General features: G+C 44.4%; 1 protein-coding gene across 1 annotated transcript; it reads left to right on the forward strand.

Annotated features, from left to right (window-relative positions):
• Positions 1-14012: 14012 nt before the first annotated feature.
• On the forward strand, positions 14013-15677 carry LOC109768628 (anaphase-promoting complex subunit 10). Its single transcript, XM_020327378.3, has 5 exons — positions 14013-14185; positions 14301-14361; positions 14465-14557; positions 15013-15083; positions 15575-15677. The coding sequence occupies exons 1-5, from the start codon at positions 14013-14015 to the stop codon at positions 15660-15662; spliced, it is 486 nt and encodes a 161-aa protein (XP_020182967.2). The 3' UTR covers positions 15663-15677.
• The last annotated feature ends 8926 nt before the right edge of the window (positions 15678-24603 follow it).

Here is a 24603-nt window from a genome sequence, read left to right on the forward strand (position 1 = left end):
TATGCTATGAGATTCATTCGTCACAAGTTTATTGGTACATAACACAGAGATGGTTAACGTTTGCATGATTCCTTAGACCATGAGAGTATCGAGTTTCTTCATGCTTGCTTCATGAACTTTGGGGTTTGTTAAACGTCATCCGTAAATGGGTGGCTATTACGGCGGCTTACGGGTTCATGGAAAAGTGTGTCAAGTAACTTGATAGCTCAAGATTGGGATTTGCTCCTCCGACGATGGAGAGATATCTCTGGGCCCTCTCGGTGTTACGGTATCCATCATCGTCTGGCCAGACACTTTGTGATTTGATCACGGGGATGCCGGAACACGATAACGAGAAAAGAGAACAATACCGGTAACGAGGTAACTAGCATAGTGGACAAGTTGTTGATCCACGGGAATGCCAACATGTCTCACCTCGGGTATTTGTAACATATCGCGAAGCAACAGGAATAGCACACGGCAACTGGAGGTTCACTCAAATATTTATTCGTGTGGGTATAGGGGTCAATATGGGTGTCCACGGCTCCGATGTTGATCATTGATCGGAAGGGGTTCCGGGTCATGTCTATACTTCACCGAACCTATAGGGTCACACGCTTAAGGGTCATCTATCTGCTGAATACTAGACAGGGAGTCTGAGAGAAAATCACCGAAAAAGTTTCGGACAGCGGAATCGTACCGCAGAGAGAGGTCATCGGATAAGTTTCGATGATACCGAAAAGTTGTTTCGGGATACACCATTAAGTCAAATTGGTTTCGGCACATGCCTGATAATTCTTGGAGGATGCCAGAATCATTCTGGAAGCTTTTTGGAATTTTCTGAGATAAAAACCGGAAATGTTCCGGAGCTGCCGGAGCCACTTCAGATGCGTTTCGCAGATGAAAATCACTAAAACCGGAATTGTTTCGGAACGCGTTGAAAATCATTTTAGTGGGTACTGGAAATGTTCTTAGCCCACATAAATATTTTCAGTTCGATCAGACGCTGAAAAATGTCGTCGTGAATAGTGAAAATCAGCTTTATGGTTACTTTATGGAAAGCCACCTTTTGGGGCTTTGCTCCAAAAGATCTTGGGGATGACATGGATGGATAGGAGCCATTTTTTGGGCCCCTCATGGGGGTGTGGCCGGCCACATGGGGTATCCCCCCTTGGGGACCCTCTTGTTCCTTGGTTTCACTCCTAGATCCTTGTGGAAGGACTTCATTCATGTGCATTTTGGGTTTTTTGTGAAACTACCCTACCCCCTTGGGATTTTCTATAAATAGAGGTGGAGGGGCAGCCCTCCACACTCATCCCTTGCTCTCATACACATGCCATGCATTATCTGGCTTCTTCTCTCCCTCCCACGAAAAGAGTTTCGTAGAGCCGTAAGGCTGTCTGGGTTCCGGCAGGAACTAGTTCTGGACGGCGAAGCCCTGCCGGATAGATGACACCGTATGTGTGCAACTCTGTAGAGAGATCGTAGTTTCGGTCTTATTTCGTGAGTGCCTCCCGAAGGGCTGTCCGTGTGACCGTCCGAGTTTCGAAGGTCCTCCCGAAGGGCTGTCCGAGTGACCGTTCGAGTTTCGAAGGTCCTCCCGAAGGGCTGTCTGCGACACCGTCCGGGGGCTGTTCGACCGCCTCCCGGAGGGCTGTCTGAGGAGCAGATGAGGGTATACATCCTCGCGGTTGGGAGGTTGTAAATCCTAGCTGCGGGGATCTGCACCGCCGATCGTCATCGACTCTACTTCCCGCAGCGCTACGAGTCGGTAACGAAAAAGATCAAACCATGTATGCAGTCTCCATAGTGGTCCTGGGCTGGTGCGTAGGTCGGAAATTTTTTGTTTTCTGTCGCGTTCCCCTTCACGGCATCCCGAGCAGGCCATTGCGTGGGCGCGGAGCAGGCAGAGCACAAGCACTCGGAGGCCAAGGTCGGACGACATCGCCGGCGAATCTGCGAGCACCTTGGCTGCCGCCTGACCTGCTCACTCTCCCTCTTCTCTTCCCTTCCCTTCCCTTCTGATGACGAGAGGTCGAGGCTGCGGGCGGCGTGGTGCGAGGGAGACGAGGAGAGAGGTCCACGGCGGCGCGGTCTGAGGGGCATCGGCGGCGGCGAGGTCTACGGGGCGTTGGTGGCGGCGAAGTGGGCGGGGCTGCGAGGTCTGGTGGAGGGAGAGGTCGGGGAGAGGGCAGGGGCGAGCGGGGCTGGGATGCGGGAGGACGGGGGTTGAGGGCGCGGGTGCGGGGGAGAGGCGGCTAGGTCATCTACACGGGAGCGGACGCAATTTATATGCGTAAGCGTGAAATGACGAAAATGCCCTCGGCGGGGCAAGCTATTTACAGGCGGTGGCACGAATGCTTCTATACTATTCATTGTAGCAGTGTCCGTTTTTTATCCAAAGGCCCAGATCTTCCAGACGCGAGATCGAACGGTTCACAACGCATCAAAAAACCGATCCGACGACCGAGAGTCGCTAAGCTCTGAGAAGCCTCATGTTCTCCCTAGATACTTATATCAGGATGCTTCGCTACTACTCCCTCGGTTCCTAAATGTTTGTTTTTTTAGAGATTTCAAATGGACTACCACATACGGATGTATATAGACATATTTAGAGTGTAGACTCATTCATTTTGCTCCGTATGTAGTCACTCATTGAAATCTCTAGGAAAACAAATATTTAGGGATGGAGAGAGTATGTACTTAAAAAAGTCCAAAACAAACCTTAAATTTATAGACGAAAGCTAAATCAAACCCCAAACTTTAAATCCTAAAAATCAACACACCGAACTCTTCGATACCGGCCTATTTTCAACCTTGAGCGAGTTCCCAAACAGGGATTGTCGACGTTGGCAGAATTGAACTCATCCAGAGAGCCACAAACGACTATGAGTGACATAATTAGAGGCCCAAAATATTTAAGCACACACCGAAGCGTTAAACTTTGAAAACATTTTTAGGGGCAAACACATATTGTAAACGTAAACAATTTTTGAAATGTCCGAACATTTTATAAAGTGCGAGCACTTTCTAAAAATTATGAATCTTATGAAAAAAACTATTTTTTGGGAAAAATAAAATAAAAGACAAACACTTTTTGAAACATATTTTTAAAAACCTGAACAAATTATAAAGTGCAGACACTTTTTGAAAATTCTAAAACTAGGAACAAATTTTGAAACCTGAACAAATGTGTATAAACATGTTTGTAACATCTTAAAATTATCACTACTTTAGAAAAATGTATGTGGCATTTCAAAAAAATGTATGTACAATATAAAATAATATTTGTGCGATTCAAACAAATGTTGTAACATTTCAAGAATGTTCACAAGTTTCAAAAAATGTGCTTGTGAGATTTTCAAAAGGAAGTGTATACAAGAAAAACCAGATAAACCTCGTGAAAAAACAAAGTATAACAAAGGGAAAATCAAAAGAGAAAACAAAAAAAACAGAGAAATACAAAGCAGCAGGAGCGACTGCGCTAATGGGCCGGCCCAATTCAGCGAGTATCGGCTAAATCCTCTCAAGGTTCAGAGTGGGGGAGCAAATAGTTGACGAGCGCTCCTTCGGGAGCTTCACAATGATCAGCGCCACTTGGTGCGCTCTCAGCCGCCCGCCACGTGTCGCGCTCTGGGCGCTCCCTCCAGATTTTGTTTTTCTTAATATTTTCCGCACACATTTTTGGCTTTTTAAAAAGGTTTTTTCCGGGTTTTTCGACGTTTCGGTTTTCCACCGGTCTTCCTTACCTTTTCGATTTAAATCAATCGATTTTTTTTGTTTTTTGCGAAAAATACGTTTTCTTTTTTTTTCCTTTCATGAGAGTCACGGCCGTGCTTTCGCCAGAGTCACGGCCGTGCCTCTCGGAAACGGAAAAAAATGCGTTTTTTTTCCTTTCTTGAGAGGCACGGTTTTGCTTTTGCAAGAGGCACGATTGTGCTTTCACGAGAGTCACGACCGTGCCTCTCAAAAACGGAAAAAATATGTGTTTTTTTTCTTCCGCGAGAGGCACGGTTTTGCTTCCGCGGGAGGCACGGTTGCACTTTCGCGAAAGTCACGAACATGCCTCTCAGAAACGAAAAAAATTGTGTTTTTTGTCTTTTATTTCCTTCCGCGAGAGGCACGGTTTGATTCCATGAGAGGCACGGTTGTGCTTTCGCGAGAGGCACAGCCGTGCCTCTCGGAAACAAAAAAACGCATTTTTTGTTTTTTCCATGCCCGAGAGGCACGGTTTTGCTTCCGCGAGAGGCACGGTTGTGATTTCGCGAGAGGCACATGTGTGCCTCTTTCGAAAAGGGAAAAACCCCGTTCTCCCGGTTCGATTTTTTTGTCTGGTTTTTTCATGATTTTTTTTTCGTTAAAACCAATCAACATGGGATCTAGTTTTGAAGATCTCGACACGAGGAATCCAACGGTGAAAACGGTTCGAGATTAGGACTCACAGTTTAAGAGATAAAACATTTCGAATAAACAGATCTACGAAAAAAGGAAAAACTCCCGGGTTGCAACAAGTGGCGCACATGTAGCGTGTCACTTGTCGCAACCTGGGAAAGGTGGGAGTGATCTTTACAATGAGTACTCCTCACTTAGTGATTTCGTCAAAGTAGACCGGAAACAGAGAGTTTTGTGCGCTGATTTCAGAGATTGGGGGTTTAGGATTCAATTTAGCTTTTGTTTATAAATTTAAGGTTTGTTTTGGAAATTTTTCACGTACTGCGTGATGGCTCGACACATCAAGATTCAAGACACCATTGCGGGCAGTGAAGAACACCCAAGAAGAAGAAAAAGCCCGGTCGAGTCTCAGCTACGTATTTGAACTTCTTTTTGACAACTATTATATTGTCAAAAAACATCGTATATTTTAATACAGAACAGTGTAAGTAAACCATACTAGAGTACGATCCTACCAATCCGCATGGTGCGGAGGAATGTCATCTTCAAGGACAGACCCGCAAACCTCCCGCAATTGTCTGGACCATATTTTTCGGACCGCGGAAACCATCCAATGTCGGCCTGTATCGGTGCGCGGGACGGTCCAGACGCGATTTCTCCCTCAAATTATAGACAAAATGGGGAGGTTTGCGGGAGTCCGGACACCCCCGGCTCACCCAATCCCCCTCCCGGTCTCATTTCCTTCCACTCCGCCCCTTCTCCCCCTTGCTTTGCATCTGCACCGTCCACCTCTGCCGTTGCTGCTGTTCGTCTCCTGCCACCACAGAGGCATTGCCAGACGTCTGCAACTAGCATCGACGTGTGCACTCACTGTTCCAACGGAGCTTTCCACCCTAGAGCCGTTTGTACCCAGGTACACTCCGGCCCCTGTCGGCGACCTCCATGGCGGACACCACGCCTGGTAGGTGTTCGGTCAAATGTCATTGAGCTTATTTTTAAATGCTATGTCATTTTTTAGAGTACGAAGGATGATGAGCTACTTGACCATGAAGGATGAGTTGTTGTGCGATGCATGGCTGGCCGTATCCGCAGATTTCATAGGCAGGAGCAGAGGAGAGCCCTTTTTGGAGCAAGTGCATGAAAAGCTTCACACACGAAAACACATTGTGCCCTACAACATGTACATCATTCAACCACACAACATGAGGTCGTTGTCGTATCGTTGGCATGCTATCCAGATCAGCGTCATCAAGTATTGCAACTTGGTTAGTCAGCTCGAGGCAAGGTGGCCATTGCACGCGCACATGGACGAGATCGTAAGTTTTACTTCCTCTTGCTCAACTTGTTGATTTATTCATTCACTCAATGTTTGTCTACACATTATATGTAGCCTGCATGTGCCGTCGTTGTGTACCACAAGATAGAGGGACGGCCATTTACGTGTACACACTGTTGGATGAAGCCGAAGGGTGGGTATGTGTGAACGACATAATCCGTTCATGAAAAACTTGTTGGACATTCAGGATCTAATCGAATTAGAGACATTGTCGTACTAGACTTAATTTGCATGATATGTATGGATGATTTGTGCTATTTTTATCCAAACTTTGCTGAACATCGACCGTTTTGCATGAATTTCGTCCGGTTAGTTAAAATGCGGTTTGAAATGTATGCAGCTACGATTAGATGATATTTTTCCCCATCCGTGTCCGCGGACTGGTCTCTCTGTGCGCACAGACGGATGCTGGAGATTTTTTTTTGGGTTGCCCCTCACACCTACGTTGTGGGACGTGTGCCGATGGCCCATATCCGGTGTGTCTATGTACTACGCATGCATCTCTCGGTTGCTTGCGTGTTGCTACTGCTGGCAATCTCTAATATCTAAAAAACAAGTAAAAGATTCCCTTTTCTGCCAATGGACCGTGTTCTGCCTTCCCCTTCGTCCAACCTTGGTCTGCCTCTCGCTCCCGCACGCCCTCCACCACCTATTTTTTGGTTCGTCCATCACAAAGAAAACTGGCCAAGAAAAACCAACCAGTGGAAACCTAGCACGCAGTCTCACAGTGCCCCGCGGCTCCTCCCAGACCCCCCGCAGCCGCCTCAGAAACCTAGCACACGATCTAGGGTTGTAGCCGACGCCGGCGACTCCCTTCTAGCTGCCTGTCTGGTTGGCATCCTCGGCGGTGACCTACGGACATCCCTTTTCTTCACAAACTCCTCCCCCAATCTGAGCGCCGCCACTCGACGTCTCCTCCCCGTCGACCACGTACGCCGCTGGCCAGAGCACCACATCAGGTACACGTGCCCTCTTCATCGTCGATGATTAGCATTTATCCATGTCCTTTTTGCAAATTCCGAATTCACACTTCCATTTGAAAATCATGCTGGGTGAGTACTGACGCCGCGCGGGAGAGGTGATGATTTTTCTTTGAATCATGTGGTAGTTCTCTCATTCTTGTAGATGTTCTCTGAACTCATGTGGTATTTGAAGAGGGGAAGTGGAGGCGATGACCGGTGCCTCTTCTGTCTGCACATGGCGTGGTGGAAAGGCTAGGCAGAAGCGCTTTTGCATGTATTTGGACAGGGATGGAGTCATGGAGATGAATTCGAGGGAGATGCTGCTGGGAGCACCAATTTTCTACCGGACATTTTTCTGGACTCTCTATGCTATTCCTCTTTGCACTGACTTGTAGTTTTGGTTTGAGCGGGGACAGTGCAACGAACACGAGCCAAAAAATTGGTAGAAGGCGAGGAGGACTATCTGAGCGAAGGCTTGTGTAATATGTACAGTGAATGCAGATGCATATTATGTACCTATTTGATGAAGGGTTGAGATGTAGGTAAGACATGTCTAATCTGATTTAAATTATGGATGGCATGTATAGTCCGTATGTTCAAATTTTGATTGTATGTTTAATTATTATCCTCTAGATCAGCCTCCACCGACATCATGCTCTCCTCTGCAACCTCCCACTAGCGATGCCCCGAGGTCACCGACACAGGCGGCCAAGTGATTACACATTGTTTCCCTGAGCTACTTTTCCAATAGTGTCAAGGAGGTTGTGGGTGAGAGCTCCTATTCTCCCGGGGAGAACCTGCTGGGGCGTTTGAGAAGCCAAGAAGAAGATCGGAGGCACTCGTGCGGGCTACTCTAGGGAATACACCATATTGAGCGAGGTTAGATTAAAGTTTCTTAATTCTCCACTAGCTTTTCTTCTGCGTTCTAGGTATTTCAGATAAGCGTCTAAAGCATCCAGAGCAACATCTCTTCCATCTCTAACTTCAAGTGAACTTTCCGATGCAAGCATTGTACCCACTTCTAATGCACCAACACTTGCTATGTCTTCTATTTTTCTTCCATCATCGTCACATAAAGAAACACTACTTTTAATCTTCCTCTTAATGAGAAGCTTTTAGAATAGATCTTGCTGACGTGCTCTTCGTAGGAACCCAGCTATCTTGTGCCATTCTACTATCTTTCAGGAACACCTTTAGTTCTTTGACTATGGTAGAGAATCTGAATAGGAACTGTTGTAATATGTAAATGGACACACCATGATGTTCAAGGGAACATATAATCATCATCCAAAATAAATGGAATTGAAGTGCACCTGTGTCTAAGTCCACGTTTACAGAATAAAAAGTGGGGGAAGCGTGAGGTTGTCAACGATAATTTCCTATTCAAAAGTTTGTTGCGTAACGATTTACTGATTTCAGAGGAACCACGTGTTAGAAAAGTGTGGTTTGTTTACGATTGTTCATTAAGAGGTATATAATTCCTGTAATTGCAGAAAAAGAATCAGTATTGGTGACTTTGTGTACGACACCCAAGTCTCATTCTTCGAACTCAGAATCAGCATTTTTGACCGCCAACATTCTTTCTTTAAACGTTCAAAGTTTATTTCTTTTGCTTTTTGGGATGTGGTTAAACTCTTTGACAGATCCAAACAATGGAATGGTGTGGACGCATGGTTGTGTCAGCTCGAAGTAATGATGAACATAAGACCCTAAAGATGTGATTTTAGGACCTGCACTGGTAACCTAACAAACGAGAAATGGATGAACTTGTAGTGGTGACTTTCAATTGTATGTCTCGCAGCTTGTGATAAGCCATATAAACATTTGATGTTTAAAACGTTTATTTTATGTGTTGTGCATTTGCATTCAAATTTGGCACGGCCCCTTTGTGCCAAAGTTCTGTTGGAAATCATGATTATATAATAACCTACTCAATCAAAATATTTCTCAAGGCCAACCTAACCTTTGTGGGCACGAGATTTTCTCTCTTTGACCAATCGAGTCTTCATTACAGTTTGTTTCAAAGTGCTGCTTTTGTTCATCTTGGTGATTGTTTTCTTGAGGTTGAGGGTTGGAGGTAATGTGGGTGTTAATTTTGACATGTAGTTACACAAAACAATAGTATTGTCTGCCAATATGGCTGCATTAAAAACGTTTGTCCTTCGGGAGGGAGGGGGAAGGGAGAGCCAAAGTGAGAACATTACAATTATGTAATCGTAAACTACTCGTACACCTTGGTAAGACAAACACATCCTATATACATAAGAAGTTGATCCCCACTATCCAATTTATCTAGACATGCAAGCTGTCCACGTCATCCACGTGTACATGCAGCCACGTCACCTCTCCCAGATGTGTTGAACCGACCCCTCCTATCTCTCCCACGGTAAAAAAAAGGACCCATCTTCTCCAAATCCCCACGGCGGTGGTCAAAGCAGTTGGTGGACTATCAATGACAGCTCTTCCCTCCGGCCTGTCCCCTTCCCCGTCTTTTCCAATCCCCCACTCAATATCATCCGGCTCCTCCGTTTCCTATTTTTGCTGTTACCAATCGTCCCTTCATATCACGCGTCATCTACCCATCTCAACCATGGTTGGCTTGCTTCCATAGTTGGAAATACATGGCGTCACATCCAGGGCCTCTCAGATCCAGCCCTTATGGAGATGATGATTTAATTGGTGGCAGAGAGCCACGGGTGGGGGTTGCTAAGGTACACTTAGCTGCAGACTCGCCAAGCACTCCCGCTGATGTTAACTGCCTTGATTGATCGCATCACGTTCATCGTCGACGGCTCGACGCCGCCGACCAATCGGCAACCTTGACGGCGCCACTGCAGCACATAGCGTTGATTGTGTCAGGCAGTGTGCAAGCTCCGACGCAGACCAATGGGCCGGGCGACTTCTACCAGTGTGGGTGGCAGCATGCGAGCGCCGGTGCAGATTGACATCTGAAGCGGTAACGAACGCAATCAGAAGTTGCACTTTCTTTCTTTTGCAGATACGCTTCCCTCGATTATTTGTTGTCATGTTGTGCTCTTCCCCCCCCCCCCCCCCCCCCCCCCCCCAACACCAATTATCCCTACTTAGAATGTTTATGTGATTTACTTTTAAATCTTGGAACCTGCTATTGTTATTACGCAAATTTTTAGGTGGATAACTAATTTCAGTTCTTGATGTTGCAGAGTACTATTAGTGGAAACTCTATCTTTTGTCCTTAAGCTTTTTTGGCGTATTATTGGATCATGACAGCCTCTGGTCGTTCATGCCTTTCCCTTGCCTTTCAGACTTTTGTTGGCTAATTTTGGACGAGGCTCATGGAGCCAGCTTTTGTTAAACCTTCCCTGTAATCTTTGTTAGAACATAGTCTATTTGTTACTAATGCATGCACAACTAAGCCCTCTACAGAGATCCCACACAAGTCTCGCCACTTTCAGCCACTCCGGTGAGTAACACTTTCTCCTCTTCCACGTCGGATCAAAAATTATTTTTGCTACACATTTGCAGCTGCTTTGAAAATGTGGAGATAGTGGGAAGTAGGAATCAGATGGCAACTGATGATTCATGACATTTATAGTTCAGCTGCTCTTTATATGAATTCTCACGAGTTGATTTTACCTCATCATTGGCATCTAAATTACCACTTCAAAAACTCTCTTTATGTATCCTGGTAGATTAGATGCGGGCGCCAAATGCTTAGATTCTAAAGTTATTCTGGTAGATTAGACATAATGAGCATACCAATGTATCCTGGTAGATTAGATGCGGGCGCCAAATACTTTTTCTTTCAGTTTCATCATGCTGTTAAAAGTATATATATGATATATATTCTTGTGACATGTGTTGTTCTATGTAGATTACCTTACGTTATGTACAATTTGTATCGGCGGTTCAAGAAAGAATTATACATAAGGGGTCAAGAAACAATGATTGGTCATTTACCAATATATGCTCACATTTACTCCTATCAAAAAAATTTATGTAGGATCACCAAAGGTTTGTAATTCTTTTATATTTGGATTTTTTTTCATATTTAACATGTATTTATTATTTTCTTTTGTCTGCAGCCAAAAAGAGGAATCAAGAATTTTTTGCTGGTGTTTGTTTGCATATAGCACCTTTCTTTGGAAGATAAAGAATTCTTCTATATGTATTCGAGGGACATATGGTGATTAAGAGGAATTACGAGAATCATATTCTTTTAAGATTTTAGTGTATGTTTTTTTATCTAGACCGTCAAGTCAAAGGAACTTAACTTTGTTTCTTTGAATATTGGCTGTTATTTTTGCAAAACAAATCATACTTTGCCCGCACATGTTGCCTATGTATTGCTCTAACATTTGAACCTTTCTTTTTTACCTAGGGAGCTGTGAAATCAATCATAGTTTGTATTGTTTACAGAACCGCATTTCGTTCTATGTGTATAGTATGTCCCTTTATTTTTATTTTTATTTTGCGGGGAAGTATGTCCCTTTATTGACACCATATTTTTTTCTAGAAAAGAATGTTTAATTTATTTATTGACACATATCTATGGTTGTTTCCTTTTTGTATTGTCACGTGATACCAGCGATTTATTACTAACCATGATTTGAAGGCATATGAATATTTGTGCTTCATGCTTCATGATTTCCCCAAACATAATCCTCAAGAAAGTTTTGTTGTCTAAGCATCTATTTAAAAAGGTGTTTAATTATTTTTATTTTTAACATGTATTCCCGCAGCAACGCGCGGGGTGTCATCTAGTATGAAATATGGGTGGGGGTGCGACTTTGAGAGATGCTGCAAGGTTGAATTGGAGAGGCAGAGAAGCAAAGATAGTGGATGGAAGAACAATTTAACTGTGTAACAAATTAATGTTGCTGGTGCCATTTTTATTGAACGTTAGAATATGTATGCACCCGTCGCAACGCACGGGCATTGTCCTAGTCACTTGAAAAATGCTGAAAAGTGACATCTGCTCTTCTTTTGTGCGCTCAGGCGGGAGGCGCCAATCATTCTCCACTCCTCCACTGCGAGCAAACAAGAAAAACGCATCTCGTCTCATGTGTTAGCTAGACCACGCAAGTGTGTAACATGCACGCCCACCTGCTTAAGATAGATCGATCATGCTCAGGCTAGCTAGCAGACAGATCACGGCGCCTCAGCAGCACGTGCATGCATAGTAGTAGGATCGTGTCATGTCACATTATTATTATCCTCTGCCCGGACTTTGTTTTTCTTTTCTCCTTCCAAAAACCGCGATCGATCGTATCATACATACATCCCGCCTGAAAGCTGCATTCAATATATTCTCGTCTCGGCGGATCGGTCGGTCTGCACAGCAGAACCGACGAGCAGCGTGCATATGCATGCATGTTACTAAATCGCTATTACACGCAGGATGGCTTGATCAGTCTAGCTCTGTTGCATGCACGGGAGAGTTAATGGTTTCTCCCGGGAACTACGACCCTTTCACTTGATCGAAATGTTAAAAATCTAACGTCAGTCTTTTAGAAGTCAATTTATATTGGTGTGGGGATGAAAAATTAAGGGCAAGCTGTCACGGTACCAGAAGAGAATAGGGGCCGGTTCTTTTCGCCTCGTAATTCTCCAGAATATGATTCTGGGATACTGCCCACAGAATTGTCTGTCCAGTTCTTTTCTGTAATTCCAGCCTGTGGTTATTTTATGAGTTGTTTGTTGAAATGTCTATAACACTTCTAGATAGAACTGAGTGATGAATTGATAACACTTGATTATTTCTGACAGTACCATGTCTAATATGAATACGAAAACGAGATGCAAATCTCATAAACTATATAATATTACAAATATAAAAGGGAGTTGCAAATATCATGAAGTGCTTAAAATTACAATTTAGAACCAGAGTTTGAAATATCATATAGTGCTTAATATTACAAGTTAAAAGCAAGTTGCAAACTACAAATAGATGGACAATCTCAAGGTACAAGACTGACAACAATAGCCTCACATGTAGCGGCCATGGTACCATCATCTTCAGGCGGTAAAGCGGTGGCACCTGTAAACGGCTGTGGAGGATGCACATACGCAACATTGTCAAACTTGTCAAAATGCTCATCACGTAACTTGCTATCACGAATGTAGTTGTGAAGACACATGCATGCAGTGGTGATCATGTTTTGGGTCTCCGGTTTGTATCGTGTTATGCCTTGGAGAATACGCCATTTCATCTTGAGAACACCAAACGATCTTTCGACAACATTACGCAAAGAAGAATGTCGATGATTGAATGTCTCATACCTCCCCATCGGAGGGTGTTGTTGGAAATCGGGTACATGATACCGTGGCCCTTTGTATGGTGCTAGATATCCAACTCTGTTGGGATATCCGGAGTCGACAAGGTAGTATTTATCTACAACAAGAGATCATGTATATAAGAATATGCATGCATACACTTACATAATAATATGCATGCATACACTTACATAATAATATGCATACATACAAGAGATTACCTGTGGGTGGTTGTGGATAATGCTCATAACGAACTATAGCATCGCTCCATACACGTGTGTCATGAACAGATCCGAGCATCCATGAACAACAAAATTGAACCTCATATCGAAATCACACACTACCATGACATTTTCGGTTGTGTACCCTTTCCTATTCCTGTGTGAGGCTCCAATTCCTTGGGCACAACCACTTTACACTACTAGAAAAAGGGCTATAGATGGGATTGACACTAATGGCGCACCAGACAAGCGGTGCGCCATTAGTATATACTAATGGCGCACCACCTTCTGATACGCCATTAGAGTTGAAACTACTAATGGCGCAAAAAAAAATTAACTAGTGCGCCTGTCCAAACATACTAATGGCGCATCCAGACACAGTGCGCCATTACTAGTTGTAACTAGTAATGGCGCACCTGCTGGAAAGTGCGCCACTAATGTTGGTTTTTCTATTATATTTTTATTCCTTTTTTGCAAAACTACTAATGGCGCACTTTTCCACCGTGCGCCATTACTAGTTTTAACTAGTAATGGCGCACCGGTAAAAGATGCGCCATTGCTATCTATATGTATGGCGCACCCCTACCAGTGCGCCATTGCTATCACCCCTTATCCCCTCCCTCTAGTCACGTTCTCTCCCCTCCCCTTCCTCCTGACACACCCACCCACCTCCCTCCACTTCGATCTAGATCGGGAAGCCCCGGCCGCCCGCCTCTTCCTCTCCCTCCAGACCACGGCAAGCCCCCTTCCCCCTCCCTCGCACCACACCCCACGTGCACGCGCACGCGGCAGAGAGAGAGAGAGAGATCGGAGGGGATCGCGCGCCGAGGTGGTAAGTAGATCGGCCGAAGAGGAGGGAGAAGGAAGATGATACTCGTCGTGCTCTTCGCCAACTTCGAAGGCAACATCCGCATCAAGAAGATGATACCCTCCTACTCCCAACCACTCACACCACATCGAGAGGCCTGGAGCGTCAGCTCCTGCAAGCCCCGCAACGGCGTCGCCTCCCTCCGCGACGACAGCCTCGACACCTACTGGCAGTCAGCGCCCTACCCGTCCTCGTCGTCTCCCCCCGTCGAAATCTCTCCTCTTTCTGTCTCGCGGAATCACGGGCTGAGCCGAGCCGCCGTCGGTGGTGGATTTTATTTTTGTCAGGTCGGACGGCGCGCAGCCGCACCTGGTCAACATCCAGTTCCAGAAGAAGGTGCAGCTGCAGGTGAGCACCATGAGTAGCTGCTGCTTCCGTTACATTTTTGTCTAAATGGCGTTTGATCCTTTTTCTCTTCTGAATTAATCTGTTGCTGGATTGGGGGCTTCAGCTTGTTGTGCTGTACGTGGATTTCAAGCTGGACGAGAGCTACACGCCCAGCAAGATCTCCATCCGGGCCGGCGACGGCTTCCACAATCTCAAGGTGGTAACTCCCTCCACCGCGATACATCGTCGTTTCAACAATGTTCAAGGGCTTCTGATCTGTGCTCGATGGTCAGAGGACTTAGCAAATGTTGTTGCTTGAGGATGGCATTTGATGTCTGGCCCTTTAAGTTCTGATTTCTACCCCTGGTCTTCATCTTGTACCAAACTGGTGGCCTGGTCTGTGCATTCGGGTTTCTAGACCTGGGGGCTGCTGCATGTTCTCATTGTTATAGTTATGGATTACACTACCTTATTGTCAACATCATATTGTGACGTATCATAGGATTACCTTATTGAAATATTGATTGGGAAACTTGGTCTCTTTCTGCAATTCCTCTGCATTGCGCCTGCTTGTCCAGTGAACACTGAACCGATCCTTGAAAATTCAAATTTACAGTGATAATATTGTCTTTGATCTGAAATAATGGGCCACTATATTTACCATGCTTCCAGGAAATTAAAACGGTGGACCTTTTGAAGCCAGTAGGATGGGTTCATATATCATTATCTGGCACTGATCCCCGGTATGGATTTTGTAACTTAAACCCTGTGATGCCTTTGTTTTCCTTCCTCTAGCATTGAAACTTCAGAATGTAGCTCACCTTACCATCTGATGGCATACTATGCATCTATGTTTACAACTCCCGTAATAATTAAATTCCATTTCAACATGTTGGATGGCACTAGTTTTCAGCACACTGCCTGTGCAGGCCACTGGTTGCATAAATTTCATGGTTTACTATGTTACTATTGTTGTTTTGCTAGTAGCTGAATTTTCCTTAGATTTTGATAAACTTAGATACTATGTCAAAGTGCAAGAATATCTGACGCTGCAGCTAATTCATTTCAGTCTTATAATAACCCACTAGCTTTCAGTTTGACATATAATTTGCCCACTACAAAAATGTGAGGAATTCAGAACTAATTTAAGAATGATATTGTTTGGATCGAACTGCTTATTTTTACTGCCTTTGCAGACAGTGGCATAATTCTCTTTCTTGCTATATTTGTGCAGAGAAACATTCATTCATACATTTATGCTCCAAATTGCGGTGCTGGCCAATCACCTGAATGGTATTGTTGGTACCCTGATTCATTGTTGACAAGAGTCAAGAGTTCACATAGAACTAGATATTTACAAGGAAATGACAGACAATATCTCTGCTTATGACCCCAATTGAATTCATGAATTGTGTGAGTCGAGTAAATATTCGACAGGAACAGTGTAGTGTTAGTAATGTCATCCAATGCTTACTACCGAGTTAGAGTTTGAATATAAAAACTAGTACTGTAGATGTTTACGTGCAAATCACATACATTATCTGCTGGCTAACCTGATTTAACTAGTTAATTCAGTATGGCCACGACCGTAAGTTGGATACTGTACATGCAGCCACCCAGCCATCTATTAGCATTCTGTAATACGACTATATATAGTAGTAGTAAATCATTTCTAGTGTTTGCCTGCGTAAGACAAAAGGCCAAATGCAAGCAAAAGAAAAATCGGACAGGAAGAGTGTACCGTTGATACCCTGGTTTATTTGTTGATTGACCCGTAGTCAGATTGCCTAGCTAATAGATGCTGACATGCGAATCACATAAAGTGCTGATCGATACCTGACCGCAGTCAGAGTTGACGTAGAGGACTTGGATGTTTACAAGCAAATCACATACTGTATGACAATAATATACTCAAAATTCATTTCCATTACAATCTTACTCATACAATATTCACACCATGTAATTCTGGAAATATATGCTCATATCTAGTTCTGCATAAAAAATGACAGTATTGACATGTTATAAATAGTTTGTTTGTCTTTCTGTTTATTTTGTTACATTTTTCAGGGATAAAGTGAAGAAAAAGAAGAAAAGATTACTAGAAGATTAGTTTTAGGATTTTCTTTTATTTCCTTGCAATTTTCCTTTTATTGGAAACTTGTAAAGACATTATAATATTCTTACTATAATAAAAATTATGATTCTATTTCATTTTTTGTTTTTAAATTATTTTTCCTTATAGGTTGTTTTCTGTAAATTTAGATTTTTTTTTGGTTTCCAAATACATTACTAGTGGCGCATTTAAGCCCTTATTAGTGGCGCATCTTCCTTTATTACTAGTGGCGCACCTATAAGGTTATTAGTGGCGCACCTGAAGGGAATACCAGTGGAGCACCGAATTGTATACTAATGGCGCACCATTAGTATCTGGTATACTAATGGCGCACCACGCCATTAGTATCTGGTATACTAATGGCGCACCTGTGGTGCGCCAATAGTAAAAAATACTAATGGCGTGGTACTAGTGGCGCACCAGTAGTGCGCCATTAGTAGGCAAAACTGGTGTGCCATTAGTAGGCCTTTTTCTAGTAGTGTTAATGTGTGTTCCATCTATGGCTCCAATATCATTTTTTAAATGAGGCCAGAACCTTGTTTTCTAAGTATGGGATGCGGTTCAGAGAAAGATGGATCCATTAGTCTAATGTAGTCACGGCCATGTGGTCTACACACTCCAAAACCTCATGGAATTTTTTGTTAGTGACAGAACGACTGTGTACAAACCGATCTGCCACATTGTCAGTGGTCCGCGTTGTCCCCAAAGTCTATAGAAAAAGCGCTAACGCTTCTTTGGATGATATGTTGCAAGTTGACTTAAGCCCATTCTTCTGAACCAACAGATCATGCAATGGGTAAAACACTGACCTCCTCATTCTGAACATAGCGTAGAAAGCTTTTGGATCCTACTCCTTCTCTTCCATCCATTGGAGGCCTGTAACAAGGGGTAATCTTCTTGACGCATATGGCAACGATTTGCTTGACGACGCCATTTCCAAAGAAAATGCCAGGATTCCCATCAAATTCCTCATCTTCTTGTTTTTTTATCCATCTGGCACAACCACATACACACATAGGAGGTTAACCACAAGATACAGTAGCAAGTTCAAAGGATACAAGTTCAAAGCACATACTTTGGTTCAAACGAAATGACATAGTTGAATACAATACAAGTTCAAAGGAAATGCATGGGTTCAAAGCGAATAATATAGGACATTACGATACAAGTTCAAAGCAAATACAACGGTTCAAAGCAAATAACATAGTTCACTACGATACAAGTTCAAAGCAGTTGAAACATAGAGGTTCCTACTTATTGTTGAACTGCCATGTTTTGTTTATCCATATCAGCCTCGCACTAGGCTTGTGGCCCTTGACGACAGAGAAAACATCACTATTTGTTTGATAACTGAAAATTTGTGAATCATAGAAATGAACATCACTCCAAGTGCACCACCATCTGCTTCTACCATGGTCATCATTTCATGAATCTCTTGTCTTGCTGAAACTTGAGTCTCATCTCTCTTGTTTCTTGAATCAAAGAGGTCCACCATATGGACAAATGCCTCATTTTTTGCATGCTCACTTGCCCACATTTCATTCATCTTAGGACTTGGCGAATAAGGACATGAGGTGTAACTTCGGTTCTATCACCTTCACAACTAGACTCATCATCCAAATTGATTCGAGATGTAGAACCTTGATATGTGGGAATTGGCACTCTCGCATACTCATTTGTGACACAACAAGCATCAAACACCTCCTCCATTTTGTCCTCCTCCACAAGTGGAGCATGCCAAAACTTGCTAGCCTACGGACGTTCCTGCAATGAAATAGCATGTATCCATGTTAACTGAAATGAAATGAAATGAAATAGGCAACATAACTCGCGAAAATGACAAAACAAAAAGGTACCTTCAACTCCAATGCCCACCACTCATCCATAGCAGCAATGGTCTTTGTATAAGGATCTCTTCCGAATGCCCGAAGCTCGAAGCTTGTTGAAGCAATGTCTTCATTATGGCATAATCACTTCTACATGCAGCCCACTAGTTTCTTAATTGTTGGTGTGAATAGTTTCTCCCAGAGCGCTCATTAAACTTAGTACGCAAATTAACTTGTCCTACATCGGACAAAGTGGTGTTTCCTGGGGCACGGTTATTTGCTCGCACCTCCTCTACGCACACATCCATATAAATGGAATGGGCCGCGGAATCCCAAATTGCTTTCGGATGCTTCACTTTTTCCATATACAACATTCACATGTCAATGTTTAAATATATACAATTTTTTTACTAAGTAGCCATCAATCCGTACCAAAATAAAATTAATAGTAAGCAATCAATCAGATAGAAGTACATTCCTTACAGATTTTACATACAATTTTTTTGCTAAATGTTGCATACAGAAAATTTCAATACATGCCATCAATCACATGCTTGCACCATCCAAAGCAACATACTAATTAACACCTGATATTTAGTTTGTTGTGTTACTGAACTTGTTCAGAAATTGCATGGCCTCCCAAATAGAGATGACACAGACAGAGCACTTGGATCAGATGGCATACAATAGAAATCAAGAGAGGCAGTGGGGGGAGAGGAGCTCACCAGCAACCGTTAAGGTTGGCTTGGGCGACTGCGGCGTGTCCTGCTGCAGGGCGCAGCTGGGACGGGGCGGCGTGGCCGGCTGGAGGCGGGGGAAAGGGGCAGCCGGGCGGGGAGGAGTCAACGAGAAGGGACGGCGCGGCCGGCTGGAGGCGGGGGAAAGGGGCGGCCGGGCGGGGAGGAGTCGACGACAAGGGGCGGCCGGCCTGGGCGGTGTCGTAGGGGCCTCCCGTCAGCGGATCTGACGACACCGCGTCCGGGAGCTGGGTGGCGGTGCGCCAAACCCTAGCTCGAAGTTGTTGGGAGCCTGGGACGATGGGAGTGCGGGGTGGACGAAGCGTTCGTGAGAAAATCCCTTGCTTTGCCTCGCTCGGTCAGACTGCCCAAGTGGCATTCTGGCCATAAATACAATTGCCAATAGGGATATTGGTTCAAAGCGAACCGTTTTGTTTTGAGGGACTGGCTAGAATTACGAGAATTGCCAAGTTTCGGTGATTCTAGATTGCACTGCAATTCTGGGATGCTTTTGGATGATTTCCGGGGCGGAGATGAGTTCTTTTGTCATTTTGATTCCCCGGGCAGTAATTCTTCACAATTGAGCCAAAAGAACTGGCCCTAGGTGGGAAGTGGAAGATGGCTTTAGAAGCAGGCTGGGCCGCAAGCCTCGCCTACCCACTCGGCTAGCGGGCCCTGAATGGGCTCTCAACTCTGTAACCCGTTAAATACCCTATCCCCTCTCTCCGTGTGTGGTTGGAAAGGAAAGTAGATTGGCTTCTTCCTCCATTTCTCTGTTGTAATTTGAATTCGTTGGTGACTACATGGAAATATAAACCAGAGAAAAAGAGTAGCTAACACAAGCCCTGTAATTTTCTGGCAAAAAAATATATTTTCAGACAGATTTACCATACTCGTCAACGAAACTTGTCATCCTGCACGAGCATAATTTGTCATAAAAATATTTGATTTGTCATGCTTAAATCTGACGTTCGCTGGATATTCGGATGCAAATCTACGTATATACTGTATATACAAGGGCTTGAACAAATTGTGTCTGTAGGATACATTTCAATCACCATGCATCACCGGTCTTGCCCAAAATCTGATGCGGCGGAGCAAAGAGACGGCTGGCATCAACCATGCATGTAGTACCAGACGTCGCCGTCTAGCTGTCCTAGTCGGCGAGGCTGCGGCATTAGTTGTATGCTTGTGTTTGATGGGATAACGATCTGCGATGGTTATACTGTACTTCGTCCAAAAAAACATGATCACCTCGTGCATCTGTTGGACGTTGACTATGTATGGCCGGAGACCCGGCCCGCGGCTAGTTTGTCGGAGCGGCCAACACATTATTGACGGCCGGCATACCTAAACCTGCGCCATAGACGATTTTCTCAGAGCAAAAACTTTCACCCCGTACGTATGTTCGTTTCTCCGAGAAAGAAAAGATACCATTCAGAACTAGTCTTTAAAGGCATATTTTTATAGAAGAAATTATAAGCATCACAGGTCACTCCATAACTTAAACCTGGATAGGCTAGATAGTTCGGCGCTATCCTAGTCAATAGGATGGCACCCTCTTCTCTCGTCTCTCCGAGAACATGTGCCTTGCCCTGCGCCGCCAACTTTGCAGTCAACCACCGCATGCCTACATAATCAGATTCAATTAATAATGGTCAAGCATATTCACCTACTCCCTCGCTAGCCCAACACCTTCTAAACATGCCATTGTTCTGCTTCCTCGGCGGCTACATTACCATAGTTATATCTTCAGAGTAAGAAGAACTTGACTACGCGGCCAACTTGCCATAGTTATCTCACCGTCGCCGATCTCGTCTCAGATCCGACGTGGCGGAGTGAAGAAACAGCTGGCATCAACCACTTACTATACGTCGCCGTCTAGCTGTCCTGGTCGGCAAGTATTGGCATCATTCGTAAGCTTGCGTGGAACGGGACAAAAATTGCAAAATCCGGCGTGGTCCACCCACCAGCGGCCGAAATCACTATTCTGACCTTGTCAGCAATATTTGTCGCAAACTGAACTCGACATGGAAGTATTTCACGATCTAACCCTTTTAGCAACGCCAGAGCCCGTGGCGTTTCTGCCCAACTTAAAAACGCCGAACCAGCTAGCGTTACATCAGCACTTAGACACGCCGAGCTAGCTCGCTTTTCTGACCAACTTAGAAACGCCAGACCAACTTAGAAACGCCATAAGCTAGGGCGTTGCTGCCCATTATAGAAACGCCATAAGCTAGGGCGTTACTGGCATGGCCCACGGCAGGCCGGCTGCTGATGTGGCTGAGCACGGAACGCCAATGTTGTTGGCGTTTCCTAACGCCATTGAGCATGGCATTTGCTCTTTGGTAGTGCAGATGCTTGGCATTGCATCCATGAATGCATGCATGCACGTAGGCCTAGCATGCACCATGAAGGTGCTTATACTTCCAACACTAGCTAGGCCTAGTATGCCCTTTGCTTGCATCCATCGTTCTCTTCTCCCTCCCCCTCTCATCCTGTGGCTGGCTTTGTAGGGCATGCATGCATGCAGCTTGAGAGAGAGAGAGTAGGGCATGCATGCATGCAGCTTGAGAGAGAGAGAGAGAGAGAGAGAGAGAGAGAGAGAGAGAGAGAGAGAGAAGGGCACCTCTTACAAAGCCCTGGCTGGGTATTTAGTTGAGAAGGGTATGCACAAGCACAAGAGGTGGTCCTACATGTGCATGCATGCATGCTTACTTAGCCTTTGATGGCTACCTAGCTAGAGCAGCAGCAGCATGATGGCGCGCTGCATGCTCTTGTAAAGTATTACTGCAAGTTTAGGGTAGTAGACAGATAGATAGATCCGGATGAAGAAGAAACAAGAGAGAGACAAGCTAGTTTTGTTTTGTATTTGTGCTGTTGGGATAAGAGGATCAGCTAGCTAGTAGAGCAGATGGGCAGTAAAAAGTGCCTTTGAAGGGCTAGCTGTTGTGCGCATGTATGCTAAATATGAGACATGATTGAGTTTTAGTTGTACACAAGTGACATAGGACCTCATGAAGGCTCGCAGAGAAACTGCTACTATTTCCTACGTGCATGCATGCATTCATGGATGCAATGCCAAGCATCTGCGCTACCAAGGAGCAAACGCTATGGTCAATGGAAACGCCAACAACATTGGCGTTTCGTGCTCAGCCACATCAGCAGCCAGCCTGCCGTGGGCCATGCCAGTAACGCAGTCGCGCATGGCATTTCTATATTGGACAGCAACGCCCCAGCTTATGGCGTTTCTAAGTTGGTCAGAAAAGCGAGCTACCTCGGCGTGTCTAAGTGCCGATGCCTGATGTCTACTACACAACCTTCTTCTTGTAGACGTTGTTGGGCCTCCAAGTGCAGAGGTTTGTAGGATAGTAGCAAATTTCCCTCAAGTGGATGACCTAAGATTTATCAATCCGTGGGAGGCGTAGGATGAAGATGGTCTCTCTCAAGCAACCCTGCAACCAGATAACAAAGAGTCTCTTGTGTCCCCAACACACCCAATACAATGGTAAATTATATAGGTGCACTAGTTCGGCGAAGAGATGGTGATACAAGTGCAAAATGGAGGGTAGATATAGGTTTTTGTAATTTGGAAATATAAAAACAGCAAGGTAACTAATGATAAAAGTGAGCGTAAACGGTATTGCAATGCTAGGAAACAAGGTCTAGGGTTCATACTTTCACTAGTGCAAGTTCTCTCAACAATAATAACATAATTGGATCATATAACTATCCCTCAACATGCAACAAAGAGTCACTCCAAAGTCACTAATAGCGGAGAACAAACAAAGAGATTATGGTAGGGTACGAAACCACCTCAAAGTTATTCTTTCGGATCGATCTATTCAAGAGTTCGTACTAGAATAACACCCTAAGACACAAATCAACCAAAACCCTAATGTCACCTAGATACTCCATTGTCACCTCAAGTATCCGTGGGTATGATTATACGATATGCATCACACAATCTCAGATTCATCTATTCAACCAACACAAAGAACTTCAAAGAGTGCCCCAAAGTGTCTACCGGAGAGTCAAGACGAAAACGTGTGCCAACCCCTATGCATAGGTTCATGGGCGGAACCCGCAAGTTGATCACCAAAACATACATCAAGTGAATCAATAGAATACCCCATTGTCACCACGGGTATCCCACGCAAGACATACATCAAGTGTTCTCAAATCATTAAAGACTCAATCCGACAAGATAACTTCAAAGGGAAAACTCAATCCATTATAAGAGAGTAGAGGGGGAGAAACATCATAAGATCCAACTATAATAGTAAAGCTCGCGATACATCAAGATCGTCCCGAATCAAGAACACGAGAGAGAGAGAGAGAGAGAGAGAGAGAGAGAGAGAGAGAGAGAGAGAGAGAGAGAGATCAAACACATAGCTACTGGTACATACCCTCAGCCCCGAGGGTGAACTACTCCCTACTCGTCATGGAGAGCGCCGGGATGATGAAGATGGCCACCGGTGAGGGATCCCCCCCCTCCGGCAGGGTGCCGGAACAGGGCCCCGCTTGGTTTTTGGTGGCTACAGAGGCTTGCGGCGGAGGAACTCCCGATCTATTCTGTTCTCCGAAGGTTTTAGGGTATGTGGGAATATATAGGCGAAAGAAGTCGGTAAGGGGAGCCACGAGGGTGGAGGGCGCGCCCAGGGGGGTGGGCGCGCCCAGGGGGGTGGGCGCGCCCCCCTCCCTCATGCTCTCCTCGTTGATCCCCTGACGTGCACTCCAAGTCTCCTGTATTGCTTTCTTTCCAAAAATAACTTTTCCGAAGGTTTCATTCCGTTTGGACTCCGTTTGATATTCCTTTTCTGCGAAACACTGAAACAAGGGAAAAACAGAAACTGGCACTGTGCTCTGGGTTAATAGGTTAGTCCCAAAAGTAATATAAAAGTGTTTAATAAAGCACATAAACATACAAAACAGATAATATAATAGCATGGAACAATAAAAAATTATAGATACGTTGGAGACGTATCAAGCATCCCCAAGCTTAATTCTTGCTCGTCCTCGAGTAGGTAAATGATAAAAACAGAATTTTGATGTGGAATGCTACCTAACATATTTATCCATGTAATTCTCTTTATTGCGGCAAGAATATTCAGATCCATAAGATTCAAGATAAAAGTTTAATATTGACATAAAAATAATAATATTTCAAGCATACTAACTAAGCAATCATGTCTTCTCAAAATAACATGGCCAAAGAAAGTTCATGCCTACAAAATCATATAGTTTGGTCATGCTCCATTTTCGTCACACAAGAATGCTCCCATCATGCACAACCCCGATGACAAGCCAAGCAATTGTTTCATACTTTAGTAATCTCAAACTTTTTTCAACTTTCACGCAATACATGAGCGTGAGCCATGGATATAGCACTATGGGTGGAATAGGCTATAATGAGGGGGTTATGTGGAGAAGACAAAAAGGAGAAAGTCTCACATCGACGCGGCTAATCAATGGGCTAGGGAGATGCCCATCAATTGATGTCAATGCAAGGAGTAGGGATTGCCATGCAACAGATGCACTAGAGCTATAAATGTATGAAAGCTCAACAAAAGAAACTAAGTGGGTG

This window comes from Aegilops tauschii, chromosome 7 (genome assembly GCF_002575655.3).
Source record: "Aegilops tauschii subsp. strangulata cultivar AL8/78 chromosome 7, Aet v6.0, whole genome shotgun sequence".
Lineage (NCBI taxonomy): Eukaryota > Viridiplantae > Streptophyta > Magnoliopsida > Poales > Poaceae > Aegilops > Aegilops tauschii.